General features: G+C 41.4%; 1 protein-coding gene across 1 annotated transcript; it reads left to right on the top strand.

The window, feature by feature from the left end:
- Positions 1-168: 168 nt before the first annotated feature.
- On the top strand, positions 169-22,320 carry DNAJC8 (DnaJ heat shock protein family (Hsp40) member C8). The gene is made up of 9 exons (XM_079937485.1): positions 169-267; positions 2,586-2,687; positions 11,783-11,839; positions 14,430-14,496; positions 15,015-15,109; positions 16,668-16,739; positions 19,417-19,508; positions 20,382-20,457; positions 21,500-22,320. The coding sequence occupies exons 1-9, from the start codon at positions 190-192 to the stop codon at positions 21,620-21,622; spliced, it is 762 nt and encodes a 253-aa protein (XP_079793611.1). The 5' UTR covers positions 169-189; the 3' UTR covers positions 21,623-22,320.
- Positions 22,321-22,761: the final 441 nt, after the last annotated feature.

Genomic DNA, 22,761 nt, shown 5'->3' with positions numbered 1-22,761 from the left:
TGTTCATTTTAAAATGGTTAAGTGTATGTCACGTGTATTTAACCTCGGTTTAAAGAAGAGTTTACTTAGATTGGAGGTGTCTGGCTGGGCTTCGAGCCCTTTAAGAGTCACAAGGGGGAGAGGCGGACCTGTAAGAAGACGTGAGGTAGCGCTTGCGCAGAAGAGTCACATGGTGGCTGGGCCGGGGAAATGGCGGCTCCAGGAGAGAGCGGGGCTTCGGGTGGCGGCGGTAGCACGGAGGAGGCATTTATGACCTTCTACAGTGAGGTGAACACAGAGTGAGGGATGGCGGCAACGGGGCGACCCCGCTGGAGCTACGCTCCCAGCCGGCGAAGGCAGTGGTCCTTCTGGCGTGGATCGTTGGGCAGCTCCTCCTCTCTGGCCTTTGGGGCGGTGGGGGCTTCGGGAGTGTGTGTGCATTTCTTCTTAATATTGCGGCGCGGAGATCCCCTGGACGACAGAAAGGGGCGGGGGTCCGGCGTCTGCGGGGAGGCGGCGATCTTGGCCAACCAAGTGCTTGGGCGCGCGCAGAGTTCCCCAGGTCCGCGTAGTCGGGGGCTGGCAGCGGCTGGGAGGCTGGGCCTTCCTGGGGGCGACTTAACCGGGTTGGCCCCCGTTTTTATTCTCATCGGAAGCACTCTCTACTCTTAGTTATCTGTAGTGAGTTTTCCTGGTAGTTATTTCTGCCATTAGCGAACGCTAGGCACTGTGCATTTTGCCGTGTAGGCGTTATCTCCCTTTTACAGATGACAAACCTGAGGTTTAGGGAGGTGAAATAATTTGTGCTGGGTCTTAGAGCAGATGACAGCTCGGTATCATATTGGGAGGGAGTGAGTTTGGTGTGAGCCTCGTTTACTATCACATCTCCAGCGTGTAGAACGTAGTAGTTGCTTAATAAATATTTGTTGAGTAAACGAATGAATGAATAAATGAAGAAAAGAATGGCTTTTGGAGTCAGAGGACCTCGGATTGGATTCGTGCAAGGCAGTTAACGTGACTGTGACAGAATTCTTTCAAGCCATTGATTTTGCAATCCTCAATTTCCACGTTTGTAGAACGAAAGTTAATATTAAAACAAGAGTTTTAATGAGGGTTAAAGGGTTTAATGTATAAGAAAGTTTCATGAAATATAAAGCAGAAGCATCTTTGTAAGAGTTAAAATAAGGCTGAAAGTGGACCTCTTTAGGTTGGCATGGATTTGAGGAATGGAGTTGCTCCCCACCTGGCTGTGAGTTACTGAGAGTAAAGCACCATGTCACATTTCATCTTTTATCTCTGGTAGTTGTAACAGGGCTTGTTACATAGTGGTTTCTCCAAAATATTAAGTTTAAAAACAAATTAATATGTCCATTTACAGTCTGCTTTCAGAATGTCTGATTCACTTGAAAGTGTTAATGCACTAGTACCAGTTTACTGGCTTCTCATGAGTACTCAGCAGTTATAGTGGAACTTGTTTTAATTACTCTTTCTTAGTTAAAAAAAAAAGCAATCCTGTTTTGTTTAATTTAATGAGAGAAAGTGTCTAAAGGAGGACCCTTTAATCATCATTAACTAATATTTATTGAGCACCTGATATGGTCTAGTGTATTGTTTAGGTCCTGGAGAAATGGTAGTGAACAACAGAGAGAAAAGTCCTGTCTTCATAGAGCTTTCATTCTATTGAGAAGGATAAATAATGAATAGATGTACAATATACTGTCAGGTAGTGATAAGTGCTATGAGGAAAAATGAGTGGGAAAAAGAGAGTGGGGGGAGGGGCGTGCTATTTTACAAAAGAGTGAAGAGGGAATATGCTGAAATGGATTAGCTTATTATGTTACTGAGATCCTTTCCAAATCCATTTTGGCCATAGAAATAAAGATGGTATATATAACATGCCAGAGATTCATTCCAACTAAAATTTCAGTTCTGACAGTGGCACCAAGGATGTTTTCCTGGGACTACCTGGTGCTTGTTCTCTTTAGCATTGTGTTCAGGTCAGGGATTTTTCTAGCTATTAGAGTTAGAAAGGCGGAGTTATTTGCTCCCTCCCACACACTTTTTTAGTGCTGCTTTGGGTGTATATTTCAGTGTAATTGTATTTTTCCTTTCTTAAAAAGTTGTAAATTAATGTGAACATTGACAAGTACATCGTTCATCATTAGAGGGGAAGCTCTTTGAAGGCAGTGGCTGTGACTTATTTATTTTTGAATCTTCTTGCTGCCTTGCTCTGGCATCAAACTGTTGGGCTTAAAATTCTGGTTTATAAATTGGGTGATTGGGAAAAAATCTGGTTTACAGGTTGGCTGGTTACAAGTCAGTTGACCTAACTCTCAGTTTTCTTATCTGCGAAATGGGGATAATAGTGGTACTTACCATATAGGATTGTTGAGAGGAATAAACACCTGTAAAGTTTTTACATTATATTAAAATTCAGTAAATGGTAGCTGTTGTAATTATTTCTCAAAGTGTTTAGCAAAATACCTTGAACGTGTAGACACGCAAATAAATGTTTACTGAACATGTCTGTGAGTAACTTGTTAAGATGACAATTCAGAGTTCATTACTGAGCTTTACTAATGAGGTTTTTATCCCCTTTATTTTAGGTGAAACAAATAGAGAAGAGAGATTCAGTTCTAACGTCCAAAAATCAGATTGAAAGATTGACTCGTCCTGGTTCCTCCTACTTCAATTTGAACCCATTTGAGGTGAGGTATCTGATGTTGCTGTGGCCCTTGATAGGGAGCTTTACTGCAGGCAGGCTTACCTCGAAACACACACCTAATTTGTACTATGCATAGTTGGAGTTGAACTTGGGTGGTTTATTGTGAGCAGAGCTTGCTCTCATCTTTTAGTAACCCAAATATATATGGATTTATTTTCAAATGTGAAGGAATAGCTAGCCTTGGTAAATTTAGGGTCTTTGATTTAATTTGTTAGTTAAAACTTTTCTGTTTCACCACAATAAAAAAAACCTAACAACCCAAAAATGTTCACAAGATTATAGACAAGCAAATACAATTTTTAGCTTCCTTAGTTTTATAACTTTAAATATTTCCTGATTATAAAAGTAAATCATATTTCTAATAAAAATTAGAAATACAGAAAAAGCAAGAATAAAAATCATGTATAATCGTACCTAAGAAAACACCTGTTTATGCTCCGTTTTTAGTTTTATTTAGAAACAAAGAGGGTCATGCAGTTCATGCTGTTTTATTTTATTTTATTTTTTAAAAATATAAATTATTTATTTATTTAAATTTTTGACTGTGTTGGGTCTTCATTGCTGCGCGTGGGCTTTCTCTAGTTGCAGTGAGTTGGGGCTACTCTTTTTTTTGGGGGGGGGAGCTTCTCTTGTTGTGGTGCGCAGGCTCTAGATGTGCAGGCTTTAGTAGTTGTGGCTCACTGGCTCTAGAGTGCAGGCTCAGTAGTTGTGGCACACAGGCTTAGTTGCTCCGAGGCATGTGGGATCTTCCCAGACCAGGGCTCGAACTCCTGTTCCCTGAATTGGCAGGTGGATTCTAAACCACTGCACCACCCAGGAAGCCCCATGCTATTTTATTTTATTTATTTATTTTTTTGAATTTTATTTTATTTATTTATTTTTATACAGCAGGTTCTTATTAGTTATCTATTCCCATGCTATTTTAAATGCTGTATTGTTACATAAACTATTTTTATACACTTTTTAAAGTCTCAATTATTATTTCAACAATTCCTTTATTGTACAATAATTAAACTACTTTCTAATTGTCACAATTATAAACAACTTTGAAGCGAATTTTGTTACATCTTATAAAAAACACTTATTGAGCACTTATTAAAAAAACCCTTTTCTCCACTTCATTTTATTGTGGTAAAGTATGCATAATGTAAAATTAACCATTTGAACCATTTCTAGGCATACAGTTAAGTGGCATTAAGTACATTCACAGTGTTGTGCAATCATCATCCCTGTCCATTTCTAGAAGTTTTTCATCATTCCAAACTGAAACTTCAAACCCATAAAATAATAACTCTCCAGTCCTCCTACCCCCAGCCCCTGGTAAGCTCTATTCTGCTTTTTGTCTATGAATGCCTATTCCAGGTGCCTAATACAATGTTTGTTTATGTCTGGCTTATTTCACTTAGTATACTATTTTCAAGATTCACCAATTGGGAGCTTCCCTGGTGGCGCAGTGGTTGAGAGTCCACCTGCCGATGCAGGGGACACGGGTTCGTGCCCCGGACCGGGAAGATCTCACATGCCGCAGAGTGGCTGGGCCTGTGAGCCATGGCCGCTGAGCCTGCGCGTCCAGAGCCTGTGCTCCGCAACGGGAGAGGCCACAACAGTGAGAGGCCCGCGTACCACAAAAAAAAAAAAAAGATTCACCAATTGTTTCTGTTTTTTTGAAGAATATTTTTCATTTTAAAACGATCTCAGATTTGCAGAAAGGTTGCAAGTAAGTTGTCAATATGACACCCCATCTCCCTGAAATACTTTAGTGTATTTTCCAACGAACAACATTCTCCTACTGAACCACAATATCACAATCAAAACCAGGAAATAAAGGTTTTTTTTTAGGAAATAAATGTTGATGCTTTTATTTTACTATGTGATCCTCAGACCCCATTCAAACTAGCTAATTGTTTCAATGATGTCCTTTATAGCAAAAGGATCCAGTGTGGAATCTCTGTTACATTTAGTTGTCATGTCTCATTAGTCTCCCTCAATCTGGAACAGTTCCTCAGTCTTTCCTTGACTTTCATGACCTTGGCATTTCTGAAGATTACAGGCCAGTTATTTTGTAGCATCTTTCTCAACTTGAGTTTGTTTGATGTTTCTTCACATTAGATTCAGTTTATGCAATGTTGACAGGAATAGCATAGAAGTGGTACTGCATTTTTCTCTTTGTAACCTGTAAAGTGGTACATGATTTTGATTTATCCTGTTATTAATGATATTATTTGATCACTTAAAGAGGTGCCTACTAGGTTTCTTCATGAAGTTAACTTTTTTCCCCTTTGTAATTGATAAGTATTTTATGAGGAGGTACTTTGAGAATGTGTGAATATACTGTCCTTATCAAAGTTTCAGTTTATTCATTTGTCAGTATAGACTTGGGGTTTCCTATTTTATTCAGTGGGTTATAATTTGATATTACTTATTTCGATGCTCAAATGTCCCAAATTTGACCAGTAGGTTACTTTTAAGCCTTTCCTGTCTTTTTGATATGTCTTCATCATTCTTTGATTACTAGGCACTCTTGTACTTTTCCTGACCCAGCCTGGAATTAACCATTTCTTTGAGGAGTTCTGATTCCTTTTAATGAAGAATGATATTTAGAAATCAAGATTTGGATGCTAGGTATACCCATTGCCATTGGGATGTCACTACTCCCAGACTCTATTGGTAGACAGAGCTAAGGAGTGTGTGTGTGTGTACATACACATACACGTATTACACAGAAGTTCAATCCAACATCACAGGGTTTATTCTAGGGTTTTTTTCCTTTCCATGTTCATAGTTCCCTTCTCTGAGAAATCTGGCTCCCACTGTCTTTAATATATATATTTACTTAATTGATCCTCCTGTATGACTCTGATCTCGATCTCCCATTGCCATTCCTTCCCTCATGTGAATGACCTCCTCACCCTGCTTCACTCTGACACCAACACCAGGTTGCCTCACTGTGCAAAAACCTTTCTTCCCACACCTGAACTCTAAACTCCAATGCCAGGTCACCCTTTGGTGTGGGTATGTTTCTCACCTGGCTCTGCCTCCCTGTGCCTGCCCTCCACCCCCAAGAGCTCTCTTCGTCCCTCTTGGGCTCCAGCATCCTCCCCACCAAGCAGGCATGCTTCCTTCCTACCCTGCTCTGGTTTTGACACCCCGTGTCAGGCTACCTTCCTCTGGGAACACCCTCCTCATCTTTATTGGGTTCTGACTCCACACTCCAGGTCCCCCCCTGCATGGAGGTCCTCTTCACTCTGCTCATGTTCAACTGTCTGTGCCAGTTGTACTTGGGCTCCTACCCCTCAAGTTGGGCTGCCCTGTTATATTGGACGCTCTCCTACATGGGCACCCACCTCACCAGGCACAGGCTTCCACACCCCATGCTAGGCTTGGGCTTTGTGGAGATGTCCTTGCTTGGGCTCCTGCACCGTGTGCCCTCCCATATTGACAGTCTCACTCTGCTTAGGTTCTAACACCCTATGGCAGGCCACCTGTCCATGGAGGTGCCCTCCTCAACCCACTTTGGCACTCTTATGTCAAGTTACCCCTCTGTGGATGCTCTTCTTACCCTGTTGGGGCTCCAGCACCACATGACTAGCCGACACTCCTTGTGTGGTTACTGTCTTCTTTGTCCCAGATGGTCTCTGACACTCTGCTCTGGGCCATCTTGACTCCTCACCCAAAGTAGATGTCTACTTCGCCTGGCCCCACTTAACATATTTGAAAGGGAAGAGGAAGACGAAAAGCTTAAAGAGTATTTAGATATGATTTTGGGGAGGGCGTAGGGGGACATAATATGTTTGAAAGGTGATAAAGAATTTGATGGTATGTCCTTTCTGTTTAGTCATATATATATATATTTTTTAATATTTATTTATTTGGTTGCACTGGGTCTGTAGTTGAGGCACGCAGGCTCCTTAGTTGTGGCATGCAAACTCTTAGTTACAGCATGCATATGGGATCTAGTTCCCAGACCAGGGATCGAACCCTGGCCCCCTGCATTGGGAGCATGGAGTCTTATCCACTGCACCACCAGGGAAGTCCCTAGTCATATTTTTAAATTGAGATAGTATGTACTGTGAAAAGGGGACACATGATCATATAACTTACCCGTTTATTTAAGATAATTAGTGTTTCCTGTGGAGATCTGTTGATGAGGAGTAACAGATTGTTGGGACCAGTATGAATGCTAGGATTTTACTGTCCTACCAGTTAATGTGGTCTGGAACTTACTGTCCCATAGCTCCTGTCCTGATTATAGGAAGTGTGTTTGTTTTTAAATTTTATTTATTTTTTTCACCTCATGGCATGTGGGGTCTTAGTTCCCTGACCAGGCATTGAACCTGGGTGGTTGGCAGTGAGAGCTCGGAGTTCTAACCACTGGACCACCAGGGAATTTCCCGGGAGTGTGTTTGAATGTGTAAAGAATATGGTAAGGTTGACAAACTTGGGGAGGTGCCACATTGTGTTTGAGTGAGCAGGACTCCATCCATGACTGTCCGTTAGAACTTTTGTCTTTTCTCTTTCATACAGATCTGCTGGCCACTTTATAGGATGGGTGTCATTGTCTTTTTTTTAATTGAAGTATAGTTGGTATGCAATGTTGTGCTAGTTTCAGGTGTACAGCAAAGTGATTCAGTTATACTATATATACGTGTGTGTGTGTGTATTCTTTTTCAGATTCTTTTCCATTATAGGTTATTACAAGATATTGAATATAGTTCCTTGTGCCATATAGTAGGTACTTGTTGTTTATCTGTTTTATATATGGTAGTGTGTATCTGTTAATCCCAAACTCCTAATTTAGCCCCAAGCCCCCGCCAGTTGTCTTCTTACAAAGTTGGTTTTTGACCCTAAGTCAGGATTAGGTGTTCCTAGCAATTTAGGAAATAAGTAACTTCTGTTTTTTCATGCAACAACTACTGAGACATCTAAATGAATCAGGCTTTTCTCCAGAGGTAAGCAGACTGGTTTTTTCCTACTAAGGAGAAGTGATGCAGTAATAGCTGTCCTCTTGGCTATAAATTGAAATGCGAGTAGTTGTCCTATATACCATCTTCCTGAGCAGCAGATAGAAAAGGGACTCTGATGGGTCTTATTACAGGAATCCTAATCCAGGGGGCATTTTCCCCCGCTTCCTGCCATCACTGCACTATTTGGATGCATTTCTAACCTTCAGCCATTTTCTAAACATCTTTCTTATGCGTTCTACAATTGTTCTTAGGTTAAGGGCCCTCCCCTACTTCCTTCCATAAGCTTAGATGAACCTGTGCGCCTGCTCAGCCCTGCCTTTTTCGTGTTGCTTTTTTCTGTTTAACTTTATTTTTTATAAAGATTTTATTTATTTATTTATTTTATTTATTTTTGCGGCAGGTGGGAAGCGGTGCGAAGGCTTCTCTCTAGTTGTGGAGTGCAGGTTTTCTCTCTCTAGTTGTGGCGCGCAGGCTCCAGGGCACGTGGGCTCTGTAGTTTGCGGCACACGGGCTCTAGTTGAGGTGCGCGAGCTCAGTAGTTGTGGCGCGTGGGCTTAGTTGCCCTGCAGCATGTGGGATCTTATTTCCCTGACCTGGGATCAAACCTGTGTCCCCTGCATTGTAAGGTGGATCCTTTACCACTGGACCACCAGGGAAGTCCTTCTATTTAACTTTAAAGCCCCAGAAGGCAGCACCACAGACTTCGTTTTCTGTTTATCTTGTTCAGCACGTTGGAAAGAAAGGTGTTTATCTCACAGGATTCTGGAACTTGCACATTATTAACAGGTCAGAGAGTTCAGATGTGACCCAAGACTGGATTCCTCTTTCAAGCAGAAGATCCTAAAGGAGACTCTGGCGGTTTATTTGAGTTCAGGAACTTATATAAATGCCACAGTCAAGCGTTTTTGTTTCTGTGTGATGACTTATTAACTCTCTGAGGTCCAAGACCGTGGATTTTTCTTTGCAGTATCCCCAAAGCCTGAGACACAGGGAGAGTTCAGAAAAATCTTCCAAGAATCCGAACAGACCTGTGAGCTTCCTTAGAGCCATATTGGTTATATGGTATTTATCATTTTGGTAAGAATTATTTGTGACTTGTCTGTCCTTTCCCTTGTGGACCTTAAATTCTATGAGGACAGTAGTGAGCACAGGATCTAGCAATCCCAGGTGCTCCATAAGTTTGTACTGAATGTATAAAACTGGCTTCAAAGGGGTTTGGGCTGCAGGTATAGGCCCATTGTCTTCACTGTGTTTCATGGCCACACATGGCACCTCCAACTCTTAACGATAGAAGAGGAGTCGGATTAGCTAGCTTTGAAGGCACTCAGTGAATATATGTTGCTAGTGATCAGTACACATATGATATGAGCCTTGGAAAAATAACTTTTGTTGTGTGTGTGTTTGTGTATATTTATACATACCCTCTTCATTTTTGCCAAATCATCTGAAAGTGAGCTGCAGACATTGATGCTTCATGCCTAAGTACTTTAGCATGCATCTCCTCAAAACAAGAACACATTTCCACATAACCACAACGCCATTGCGACACCTAGAAAAAACCACATTACTGCAGTTCAGCAACGTCATCTGGCATAAAGTCCACACTCGAATGACTCCAATTGTCCTAAAAAAAATCTCAATTATAGCTATTTTATTTTTTAACCTGGGAACCAGTCAAGGTTTATGAATTACATTTGGCATGATTAGTTCTAGGCTATAGCTTTATTGAGGCTTTTTTTTGTGTGTGAAGGTGGGATGATTTCCATCCTTTCACATTCATTTTGAATACCTTGTTGGGTTTGTTGGACTTTGGTTTGCTCTAGTACATTCCTTTTCCCCAGAACCAAGGAAAGGTAGGGTTCTCCTCTGAATATTTGTGTGTGTACAGTTACCTCCCTTTGTCTGTAAATCGTAATGTGGCTGCATTTTTTCTTTTGAGTGACTTTTCCCCGGTTCCTTTCTCCCTTGGGAAGGTATGATGGGGCGCACTCACTCTTGAAAAGTCTTTGTTTTAAAGTTCTTCCTTTTCCCTCACCCCAATTGTATGCCTGACATTTGAGAATGGGTATGCTCTTGTAGTAACCTTCAAAAGTCTATTGAATGCAGGGGTGATTCAGCTTCATTGCCTACCAATAACTGCGGCTGTAGGTGGGCTGTTTGAATGTGTTGAAAGCTCGCTATAAATCTTGACATTACTTGTTGTCAAGTTTTTCTAAGACTCTAAACATCTGACTAAGCTTGGCAGATTACTTTTCAGTTTTAATTTCTCTGGTATGTAGTTTTCTTTTTTTTATATAAATTTATTTTATTTTTGGCTGCGTTGGGTCTTTGTTGCTGCGCACGGGCTTTCTCTAGTTGTGGCAAGCGGGGGCTACTCTTTGTTGCAGTGTGCGGGTTTCTCATTGCGGTGGCTTCTCGTTGCGGAGCACAGGCTCTAGGGGCATGGGCTTCAGTAGTTGGGGCATGCAGCTCAGTAGTTCTGGCTTGCGGGTTTTAGAGCACAGGCTCAGTAGTTGTGGCGCATGGGCTTAGTTGCTCCGCGGCATGTGGGATCTTCCCGGGCCAGGGTTCGAACCCGTGTCCCCTGCACTGGCAGGCGTATTCTTAACCACTGCGCCACCAGGGAAGCCCCTGGTATGTATTTTTCAAGATTTCTTACTTTTTTTTTTCCTCTTTGCCCCCTTTAATAACTGATCATCAGTTCTATTAACTTCAAGTGCACTTATTTCTGACCTCTGTCATCATTCTTTACCAGTGCATCTCAAACTGTAATATGATTGAGATCACCTGGGGATCTTGTTGAAATGTTGATTCTGATTCAGTCACACTGAAGTGGGGCCTGCTCTTCTGAATTTCTAACAGACCTTCTTACCCTCTGCCCTTCAGCACCTTCTTCACACCTTGAATACTAAGTACATAAATGTTAGGTGCTATGTTGAATCCATGGACTACACTATGAAATCCTCTGGTTTAATTGTATGTCTTATAATAAAGCCTTCTTTGAAAAACTCTTATTATATGGTAATTTAAAAAAATGTTTCCCCTGCTTATTTATCTTTTTATTTCTAGTGTATAGCAGCATGTTCAGCAGGTAGTAGCTGCTATGTAAATGTTTGAATGAATGTGTGTTTTTGTGGTGAGGGAATCAGAATCCTTGATGACGAATGTCAACACCAGGATACCCAGGGTTGGAGAAGAATGATAAAACTTATCTTTAAAACAGTGTTGCTCAAAGAATACAGACTTTGCTGTCATATGACCGTACCCAATTCTACTAAGTTCTACTGAGCTGGAATCAGACTTTCCTGGAGTGAACCCCTGGCATGGCTCTCAGATTTCCACTCTGGGTTGAGAACTATTGAGCCATGTAAATTATAACGTCGAGCCAAGTGGACATTTCTCGATTGAGATGAAAATCAGCTGTGGGGGGGCTTTATTTGAAGATCTACAGTTCTCCCTCATTAAAAAAAAAAAAAAAAAAATCAGGTAGCCAGCCTAATTATTTCCATGTTGAGTTGCTGTACTTTCTCCACATTTGCAAAGGTAAGTAGAGGGTGGGTGCTTTTCTTAATGAATGAAGGAGAAAGGCAACATTTTTCTCATGGTCTGTAAACATGTCCTTAGGTGTAGGGTAATTTATTATTTTTCTGATGGAGTGAAAGAAACCACTGAATTAATTTGAGAACCCTGAAACACTATAGCTATTATTCTGTTATTGGTTTACTCATTTATATTTCTTGAACATTTTTTAGAACTGTATGTCAGGTACTGTTATAGAATGCTGAGTACTGTTCTAGATGCTGATTATAAAATGTATAATTATTGGGCATCTCTTAAATCTATAAATTCTTTTACTCTCTTTTACAGTTTTGATTTTGTTGTTGTTTGTTTGTTTTGCGGTACGTGGGCCTCTCACTGTTGTGGCCTCTCCCGTTGCGGAGCACAGGCTCCGGACGCGCAGGCTCAGCGGCCATGGCTCACGGGCCCAGCCGCTCGGCGGTATGTGGGATCCTCCTGGACCCGGGCACGAACCCATGTCCCCTGCATCGGCAGGCGGACTCTCAACCACTGCGCCACCAGGGAAGCCCTACAGTTTTGATTTTGATTCTTCCAGGTTCTTCAGATAGATCCTGAAGTGACAGATGAAGAAATAAAAAAGAGGTTTCGGCAGGTATGATACTATATTCCTGTAATAGGTGGAGTTTGAACCTTTTAAAAATGTATTGAGTGCATGATTCTCTTAGGACTTGAGGGTTATTATCAGGGCATTCTATTATGACTTTTGGGCCAAAGTTTAATCTTTTTTTTTTTTTAAGGCTATGTAACTCTGAAAAAAATCTTACAGTGACATACAAATCTTAAATAATTTAATGACCACGGCTTACCTGTGAATAGGATGAATTTTACATCCAAATAGAATCTCTCCAGTTCCTTAATTAAGAGAGAGAAGTACAAGGTAGAGTAGTAGAGCTTACATGGAGTCATACTTATCAAATCCCCTGGCTTCTAGGAGATTCATAACAGTGTTTTATTTTTAAGTTCATTTAACAGTGTTAAATGATTTTATTTTTAAAGTTCTATTCCTCAATAATTTTATCTTTTGCAAACTTATGTGAATACTCAAGATACTTGGTTTAATATAGAGTGCTTTCAGAAAGTTCTCTGGGAAAGGAGATCTACAACCTCTGATTCTTGCCCATTCTAATATTTAATAACTCAAGCTGCAGAGTTTTATAGTAGCCTTTTAAAACACCCTTCCAGTTTTAACAGCTGAGTAACCCCCCAGCCTTTTCTTCTATGAGTTGAATAATCATACTCCCTGTAATGTCTTTGCAAATTGGATTTTCTGTATATTTCATGTCTTTTTTTTTAACTTTCCTCAACTTATATCTTTTATATACTTCATATTTTAATAGGGCCTGACCAGTGCTGAATATAATTCTCAGCTCCTGCATGACAGACTTGTTAATATCCAGTGTTATGCTTGCTTTTTCAATAGTCATTGCCTCCACATTGCTGACTCATGATCATCTTCTGATCTACTATTAAGCCATGGTGTTTTTATCTTTGCCTACTCAGTCATCTCCCATTATATAACTTCAGAGCTTTTTGCTTCCTGACTTCTTCTCTGCACTTATATTCAGCTTTTTCCCCTTCTTCTAAAATTTCAAGTTTTCTAATGTAATGCATTAGAAGTCTTTCCCAATTCAATAAGCAGTCATTCAAATTCATAGTCAAAACTTTTAGACTATTTATGTAGCTATATGAAGAACTCAATAAGAGTTCTTATTTAGTCATTAATAGAGCCCAATAGTTAAGAGTGTGGGTGCTGGAGCTGTATGACTTGAGTTTCTGTCTTGGCTGTACCTCTTACAAGCAGTGTGAGCTCTGGCAAGTTACTTTCAACCTTCCTGTGCCCTGTTACCTCATTTGTAAAATGCATGTAATGATGGTGGCTGCCCCTGGGGTTTTTATAAGGATTTGAACGAGGCAACACACCTGAAGCACTTAGAGTAGGTCTTGGCCTATGGTATGTCCTCTTCATGTGCTAGCTGTTGCCATTGTGTGTTAATATGCTAAATTCTTTACTCATTATCTCATTTCATCCTTACAACAACCCAGTGAGATATAGGTATACAGTATTGTCCCACTTAGAGAGGAGGAAACTGAGGCGGAGATAGATCAAGTGAATTGCTCAAGGTCTCACAGCTAGCGGGTGATTGAAGTTGAAATTGGAGCCCAGGATTTTGGCTCCGGTAATGCTGGATTTAGCAGTAGATCCCTACTTGATGTCATCCCCGAGCACAGTCCCTCTGTTCAGACTGTTTCTGTCTGTCGGTGACAGTAGGTCAGTGGTTCTTAACCCTGGCTGTCGGTGACAGTAGGTCAGTGGTCCTTAGCCCTGGCTGTCGGTGACAGTAGGTCAGTGGTCCTTAACCCTGGCTGTCTGAAAGGATCACCTATGGAGGTTTTTGCTTAGCTTTTTGTTATAAGAAATTTTTGTTATATTTTAAAAAGAAAGAATAAAACAATGAAAGCCCATATATTCACCATCTATATGCAACAGTTCCCTTCATTAACTATATATGTATTTTTGGCAGAACTGTAAATTACAGACACTATGATACTTCACCCCTAAGTACTTAAGCAGTTATCCCACCAAAGTAAAACAAGGACATATTCTTGCAAAACTACTTGTCACACCTAACAAATTAACACTAATTCCTTACCATCATCTGATATCCAGTCTAGTAGAGGTTTGAAAAGTACAGATGCCAGAGACTGATTCAGAAGGTCTCAGGCTGGAAAGTAGACCTCTGTATTCCTAAAAATCTGCACAGGGTTGGAACACAGCCAGAACTGAGAGCCACTGCTCGATATTAGAAGTTCTTTTAGGAAAGAGATGATATCTCAGACCTGTTTAATCCTCTCCAGTGCTCCATATAAGAAACATAAAAGGAACTTGGTACTTTTTGTTCTTTCCTTCCCCCTCCCAAATTATCACAACATCTTCATAACACTAGGCTTACATTTGTTCTCAAATAAATGTTTTCCATCTGTGCAGTTACCTGTTGGTACTTGAATTTTATTAAGGACTAACACTTCTGGGCATTTTTATGATATTTATTAATTTTTTAAAAATGCTTCTGGCTGGCAGTTTTTGCCCTAATAAGAGCTTTTGGTCGTAAAGAGGCACAGTGCAGGCGAAGAGTTACTAAACGTTCCTCTTATTGACAAAGCTATCTCTTCTCTTATTCTAGTTATCCATATTGGTGCATCCTGACAAAAATCAAGATGATGCTGACAGAGCACAAAAGGCTTTTGAAGGTATTTGTATATTTACCTGCTTCTGAGTAACATATTGTCAGTGCTCGGGACTAACTGTTCCTAGTCCTGGATCAAGAAAAGAATGTTACAGTTTTGTCTTCTGGTCATGAAGAAGCTGTGGTTTTCAGTAGAACGGTTGTCATTCAAAGCAGAATGTTGCTGTTTAGAAATAGACCTTAACTTTGGTTTGTTAAAACTTTTATGTGCCAACAAAGATTGTTACTGCATAGGATCATTTTTTTTCCTTTGAACATAAAAAATAATTGGAAGAATTTGATCACTGAGTTAAATCTAGATGTGGTGTATTTAACCTTGAGCATATATTTAATTTTTTTCCAAGGCTCTCAAGGAAAATCATTGCTGTAGTTGTATGTTTTTAAAGTAGTTTAACAACAGTAAATGATTTAACAAAGTAGGGAATGCTTTTAGACGGCACAAGTCCATTTACACTGCCTGAGTATAGTTCAGACTTTGAGAGGGTGTTTGCAGAAACAGTTAATTTCAATGTTTTGCATTAGCTGTGGACAAAGCTTACAAGTTGCTACTGGATCAGGAACAAAAGAAGAGGGCCCTGGATGTAATTCAGGCAGGAAAAGAATACGTGGAACACACCGTAAGTATTTATAGTGCTGCTGTGTTTACAGGAAGTATTAGTAAGCCTTGGGCGCCTTGCCTTGTAGGAGGGTAAATGTTAACATTAACATAGCAATGCCTAACTGGCCTGATGGGCCTGATTGCTCCTGTGGTCTCCACCACTTTGCTGTGGTGGTGAACAGTGCGTGCCTGAATCTGGCATTCACTCCTAGAGCTCAGGATAAGTGGCCAGGACGCTGCTCCTACCTGTTTCCCTAGCAGTCCCTTGTTGTGGAAAGAGGGTTTTTCTTGCGCTCTCATCACAGTACCCCATTCTGAAAGTGGAACAGTGGAGCAGCCGTGGTGCTGCTTGACCCTGGACTTTTATTCTTGTCTCTGTGAAAGGGTTGAAATGAGGGCTTGAGAAAGGCTGGCAAGGGGATATGAGTAAATATTTAAAAAAAAAATAGAACGAGATACATGTCTGTATTAATAATAGGGTTGGGAAGGACTCAATTGAAATAAATTCAGTTTTAGCTGTCTTTATTTTTTTCCATTACCTAAATCTCCCGAGTGGTGGGAAATGTTAAGATAGCTTCCTTGAGGTAAGAAAGGTCTTTGTTGTATTTTTTTACTTGCTAGGGCAAGAATCTTGAGGCTGTTCTTTAAGAGCAGTTTCAATTGGGAGTGAATATGGATGTGACCTTTTCTTTGAAGAGCTTTGGAATCTGTAACAACTATATAACCAATAATAGTAACGAGGCCAATTTAGATGAGGGACATGAGTAAAAAGAAGAGACAGACTGCCATAACTGTGTCTTGCTGGTCATGTGTTGGAATTTGAGGGCCAAATTCCGGTAGAAACCAGAAAAGAACCTGACAATTTGTCCCTGAATTATTGTGATAGTTACCCTTCCTCTGTATTTTACCTGTAAAGGAGCCACCCTCAGGCTTTCTGACCACAGGGTGGCAGTAGGGCCTTTTTGAGCTTGGAAGGCACTTGGCTTTTTGCTGGACTGAATGGTAATTTAATGGAGTAATGTCATTCTTTTGTGAATGGATATATTTATTTTTGGGGGGAATCTCAATGGTGGCCAAAGTGATGAAAACATCAGTTAATGTGTTGTGAAGATCGTTGGTTTAAGGAGGTTTCACTGAAAAGTATCCAGAATGCCATTGCAGAAATGCCAGAAAACAATCATATTGGATGCTGCAAATTCTGTAGCTTCTTTAAAACTTGACAAATGTACTTTTTTTTTTTGCTATAAACACATAACCACAAGCCATGAAAGATAAATGCATAATCTGTTCAATGTATCAGAGGCTCTTTGGACCTGGCCTAGGATCTGATAAGTTGGGGACAACTCCCCAGCCGGTCCCCTTGTGTTGGATTTTAGATGAGGTTAGAGAAAGGACCCCTGGTTCCTAGTGTTCTTTGATTGCGTTGCTGTTTTGGAGGGGAGGGGAGTGGCTCATCTTTTCTCAATGCAAACTTATTGTTATACCTGTAGAAAAATGCACATATTCTATGTGTGCAGCTTAATGGATATTCTCAAAGTATGAGCGCTCATTTTTTGATGGAAAAAAATTCTTTTTAGGTGAAAGAGCGAAAAAAGCAATTAAAGAAGGAAGGAAAGCCTACAAATGTGGAGGAGGATGATCCTGAGCTGGTAAGTTAAATATGGGAAGAACCACCTCATCTCATGTGAATGGGTTCACTGATAGGTGGGTTAAAGAGAGGGAAGCTTAAGGAATGTTGCATACGTGCTAGAAACATTTTCACTTAAAATATTAAAGTGTATATTCATTCTCCTTTTTGAAAAATCCACCTTTTTTTGGACATAGGGCTATGGCCTTTCCTTTGAGGGTTTGTCTGCTCATTGGAGTTCGCAGTAGACTTTATTTTATAAAACACACAGAGCATTATCCATAGTTTCTGCTTTTAATTTCTTTTGAAGAACATTGAAAACTTAGGTACCTGTGAAGCAAAGCAAGAGCAGAATCCTAGATTGTTTTTTCAGTCTTTTCCAGATGTCTCACCTGTACCTAATTCCACAGCGGTTATTTTTAGGGACCTGTGTTTGACTCTTTCTAAAGCATTCCACTTAGTTTTAAAAGAACCAACAAGCATTTATTTTTATAACCACACTCATCAATTTCTGTGATGTTTAAATCACATAAGTACAGTAGTAATTGCAACTGGGATAGACAGCTTTGGGAGCAACCACAAATGACTCTTGGTAAACAGCTGTCTACAGCCATGGGTACCCATTGTGCTGCAGGTAATAATGTGCTTCCAGGGAAATGGCAAGCATCTGTTTTGTTTTTTTTTTCAATTTTTATTTGGTTGCACCAGGTCTTAGTTGCAGTTTGAGGCCCCCTTAGTTGTGGCATGCAAACTCTTAGTTGTGGCATGCATGTGGGATCTAGTTTCCTGACCAGGGATTGAACCTGGGCCCCCTGCGTTGGGAGTGCAGATTTTAACCACTGCACCACCAGGGAAGTCCCCAAGCATCTGTTAATCCTGTGGGTTCTTCAGTGGAGATTGGTTAAGAGAGAGATTCTACTTATGTATTTGTGTCTGATTGCCTCACTGGCCTGAAAAATTTTAAGTCATCTTAATCTTGCCTCAAGTTAGGTCAGTAAATAACTTAATCCACATGCTTATTTTAAAAGATTTATAGAGGAGCAGCTGTCTTACTGCTGCTGGAAACTGCTCACCGGAAACTTCCTATCAACTTCTTCCATCAGTGATTTTACTAACAGCAGCTGGTCCCCTCTTCTGTTTGGTGACACTGCTTGAGAACTGTTAGGCCATCTTTTCCACTAGCCACTTGTTTGGGGTTTACTCCATTCCAGTATTGTAGTTTTTTTTTCTCCTCAGCCTTACTTTCCCTTCCTTTTAATTATCCTTTTTAGTCTTTTCTGAAGACCCTCTTATAAATATTCCTTGCTCCTCCTAAGTTGTTAAGAACCTTAACTTTTTTTAGTTGTCTTTTTTTCCTGCTTATAAAAGAACACATGCTAATGCTAGAAAATTTGGAAAAAGCAGAAAAATATAAAAAATTAAAATCACCAGAAACTGTTCATCCAGGAGCTTTTAAAAATATTGAAATATTCATTACAGATTCCTTCACCTCTTTGATGTTTGTCCTTATTAGGGGCTGGAGTTTGTCAGCATTGCTTTCATTGAGCAGTGCCTGGGAGGTAACAGTATTAAAGAGAAGTGACATTAATTTGGGGATTCCTTTACTTCCCCTTTTTTCATATGTCACTTTTGCTCCATTGTCTCTGATTTTCGGATATAAATCGTATGAAATCTGCATGATGGGTTATTTTTTATATTTCTTTGCATATTTAAAATATATTTGGGGGAAAAAGTTTTAAAGATAAGAGTTTTGTTTTCTATCTAATGCTGTGTTACCTGTTTCTGCCAACGTAAGAGTCAGAATATAAGCTCAGCTGCCTACAACTGAGACCCCAGATGACAGTGGTTTGAACAAGTCAGTGGCTTTTTTCTCTCCTGTGTAGTAAGTCTTTGGGAAGATGGCTGCTGGACTGCGTGTCACTCAAGGACTCAGTGTCCTCCTTTCTGTGGCTCTGCCAACAAGTGTGTTGCCTCCATTTTCACAGTCCGGGATGTGTCATCACCTCACCCATGTACAAACAGCAGGATAGAGGAATAGGGCGGGAGGGATAAGTGTGCTCCCTCTAAGAACACTCCAGAAAGTTGCTACATCACTTCTCCTTACAGCTCATTAGCTAAAACAAGTTACATGGCCACGCCTAGCTACAGAGAAGCCTGAGAAATACAAGCTTTTGCGCTGGGTGGCCATGTGCTTTAAGATAAGGGAGTGTACAAGAAGGTAGAACACGTCATGGGGCGAGGATAGGGGACAACTAGTATCTCTGCCACAGTTGGGAGACTCCTGAGACTAGTCTGATAGCACCTGCATATCTCCAGTACCTCTCTTGGTGCCTAGCTCAGAGTAATTATACGCGTGAAAAGAAAGAATGAAAGTTATTTTTGGAAGTTCTTTGGAAGAAAGGGCCCTCCAAAATTTCAGTGGTTGCGATAAGTGGGTAAAATTTTTTTTTTCTCTTAATTGGTGCTTTTTACCAGAGCAAGGCTTCTCTGTATCATCTGCATGGTGAAAGTGGAAAGAGCTCATAGGAGGATGTGTTATTTATCTCCCAGGAGAGAGCCAGCATCCTGAAGTGGTTCTCTCTGGAGAGTCTTTTTTCCTTGCTGGTCTAATCTGCTTTTGTCCTGGGCTCCATCTAAAAATATTTGATTCAAATTGCTGGTAAAATATTTACTTTGTTTTCTTCTTAATTTTTTTGTAGTTCAAACAAGCAGTATACAAACAGACCATGAAACTCTTTGCTGAGCTGGAAATTAAAAGGAAAGAGAGAGAAGCCAAAGAGATGCATGAAAGGTATATATTAGTATATTCGTTTAAGCCATGTCTGAATACCTAGATTAACCAAGATGGTCTTCGGAGATTTTCCTGGTGAAGGAATTGTTACAGTACATCGTTTAAGAGACTGTCTAAAATAGTTATCTGAAACAGCCAAACTTTTGAATCACTAGGGTAAGGAATTCTCTCTGACTTTTGGGAAATATTGAATAGGCCTGTCCTTAGGGAGTTTATAATCAAGAGTGCTGTGTGTTTTCTTCCTGATTTCCTGGAGTGAAGTAGGCAGTTATTCAGGCCAGAGCCTTTTGTGTGACTAGTGGCTGCAGCTCTGGTGAGTATGTAGTGTTGTACAGTGTAATCACTTACAATATATTTGTTGCCGGAAAGTATGATTTCCTTTGCTCATCAGAAATCTTGAGGTTAATTTAGTTGATGTATTTTGTATTGCTGATTGGTGTTTAGCAATAACTAGGTTTTGCTAGTTGGGGTTGTGTGAAATGGCCTTGTTTTGGGGGAGGGTTTTGTCCAGAGATGCTCTTGAACAAGAACCTCTGCTATCGTCATGGTCACTCTACTGAAGTAAGGTGGCCTGGGTTCTTGAGATGGCAGGGACTGGGCCTGGAACCTCCGATTATTGTTGGCTGGGCTTTGACGACCTTGTCTGTCTCTCTCTGGGACAGGGGTATCTGTATCTTGCCCCAGAGTCTCATCTGCATGTTTTTAGAATGACATTTGTGCAGTGCTTTGAGCCCTTTCCAGACAGCCGTCTTTGGAGAACTCTAGGGAATTGGTTTACCTTATACGCTTGTTTTTGTGGGGAAATGCCTAACTTGTATGGTTAACACAGTCTCCAGGTATCATGTAAATCCTATGGCCTGGTTTTCCTCCTAGGAAGCGACAACGGGAAGAAGAGATTGAGGCTCAAGAAAAAGCCAAACGAGAAAGGGAGTGGCAGAAAAATTTTGAGGTAAGTTTCCAAGGTGGCCAGGGACTCTTATTCCAGAGTAAGAAAACTTCCCAGCATAGAAGCTTGATTCCTGGGCATTGCCAGGACTGACTGGGGTGGACAGTCGGGGAAATGGCTTATGTGGGGAAGAGCGGGGGCTTTGGGGACTGAGTCCTGGCTCAGCCACCTCTGCGCTCTGTAGCTTGGCAAGGGCATGATAGGCACAGCTGCAAGTGGGCTCAGGAACAATGGTTGACACCTCTAATTTAGGGGGTAAACGTGGAGTAGCGCCCTATTTAGAGGTCTGTTACGGAGGTTCTTGTGACCCCGGTGTCCTGCCTGCAGAGAGACTTAAGGCTTGATTCCTCTTTGACATCCTGGTTATATCCTTCAGGGGCTCAACCAGTTTCCTGAACTGAGCACCATTTGGTCTTATCTTCTGTAAGATTTAGGACTCAGGGTAAGGATTGGCTAACCAACGATGATGGCTTTGTTTCTGTCCCACTGAGTGAATGCACAGAGAGAAAATGAGTAGGCCCCTCGGTAAGGGGGAGGGATCCCAGTGGCCCTCCCAGCACAGCTGGCCGGGCATTGTGCTGGCTTCACGCCTCCATCCAGGTTTTAAGGGGCAGAAGGAAGGGGCGGGGGAAAGAGCGGCTGTACTGCTGGCAAGCCAGATGGCTTTGAGAAAAGGATGCAACCTCTGAGCCCTGGTGTCTTCGTTTGTGAAACACCAGTGGCACGACACACCGCAGCTTTTTGTGAGGGTTAGAAATAGCGTGCAGTAAGTGTCTAGCCCAGAGGTTCCCAGCAGACGATGGCTTTGTTGTGATGAGTATTATCCGTCTCATCCTCCTTTCCAGCCTGTGGCTTATCCTGCCTTCTAGGGGTGGTATGACCCTTTCCTGGGCCCATGGAAGGGGCAGAAAAGCTCTTGCTCTGTTCTACTCTTGGATTATTCCAGAGGACTGGGCTGGGCCGAGCTGGGCTACAAGGGGGACGGCAGAGCAGGCCCTTCCTTTCCCTAACTGGTTTCCTCACCTCAAACCTCTTCTGTGCTTAGGAAAGTCGAGATGGTCGTGTGGACAGCTGGCGAAACTTCCAAGCAAATACAAAAGGAAAGAAAGAGAAGAAGAACAGGACCTTCCTGAGACCACCCAAAGTAAAAATGGAGCAGCGTGAGTGACCGCCTGGGGTCACAGCCACAGAACCTTCCCTCACCTGTCTCCCCTCCTGCTTTGAAGGACTCATTCTTTCCTCCCATTTTCACCCCAACATAGAGTAGTATTTGCTTTTTAGTCCATTTTGTTTTCAATACAATTTAATATCGATCAGAGTAATTCTTTTGTACATTGAAATGAGGGGCTCGGTTTAAAAAGAAACCTACCCCTACCCCTAGACCAACCGGGATCTGGAAGGTGCCACCATTGGTGCTGCCTTCTCTTCCCGCAGCCTGTAACTTAATGTTTTGTACTTCACTGAATTGTGATGGTTAGAAACTTCGTGTATAGTTTGTGGAAATCATCCAATTAAACATATTGCTTAAAATGGTGTTGCCATGACTTCAGAGACAAGCCTGGGCCACCTTAGGAAGCCCCTTTCCTTCAGTTGCTTGCTTCTGGGTGTGGCATCCTTCGAAGCCCCAGATCAGATGGGAAGGCATTGGACACACAGAGCAGTCACTCGATGTCCTGACGTCCCGTGGTGTTTGGCATGTGCTTTCCCGTCTGACTGGCCAGTCCGTGTGGCATGAGGCTCCAAGCCACCCAAACCTGTTCACTTTCCAAAGAGCTAGCCATCCTCCCTCCAGTACCACTGTGTCCCAGCCTGTCTGCGTTTGTTAGTGGTAATATTCTGTATGTGTAATAAATTTTTATACCCGAACCACTGGTGTACTGTTGCTCAGGTAGTTTTCCACGGGTGAGTCTCTTGTCGGGCTTGGCCCATCCGCAAAATGCTTTGGAGTTGTATGGACCTGGCTTCTGACCCCTTACTTGCTGAACCTTAATTTCTTCATCTGCAAATGCGAATATAGATCACTGGCAGCTTTCAGGGAGGATTAGGTGCAGCATATGTAAGGTAACTACCATAGTGCTCAGTGGGTGTTGCTAGGATTATTTCTGTGCAAAATGAAAATACTGATTATTTTGAGGATTAAATGAAATAACGTATGGAAGCATCCTGCTTACGGTATATACTCCAGTGTCGTGCTGGCTGTGAGAGACAGGACTAGCCCTTGGGAGGGACATAAGGTGAAAACTAGAAAGGTGACACCTAAAATGTGAAGACAGGAGAAGCTGGGTGACTTGAAGCCAGACTTTTGCA

Source organism: Stenella coeruleoalba (assembly GCF_951394435.1).
Source record: "Stenella coeruleoalba genome assembly, chromosome: 1".
NCBI lineage: Eukaryota > Metazoa > Chordata > Mammalia > Artiodactyla > Delphinidae > Stenella > Stenella coeruleoalba.
Note: the sequence above shows the minus strand (reverse complement) of the source record. Positions and strands in the feature narration are given on the sequence as shown.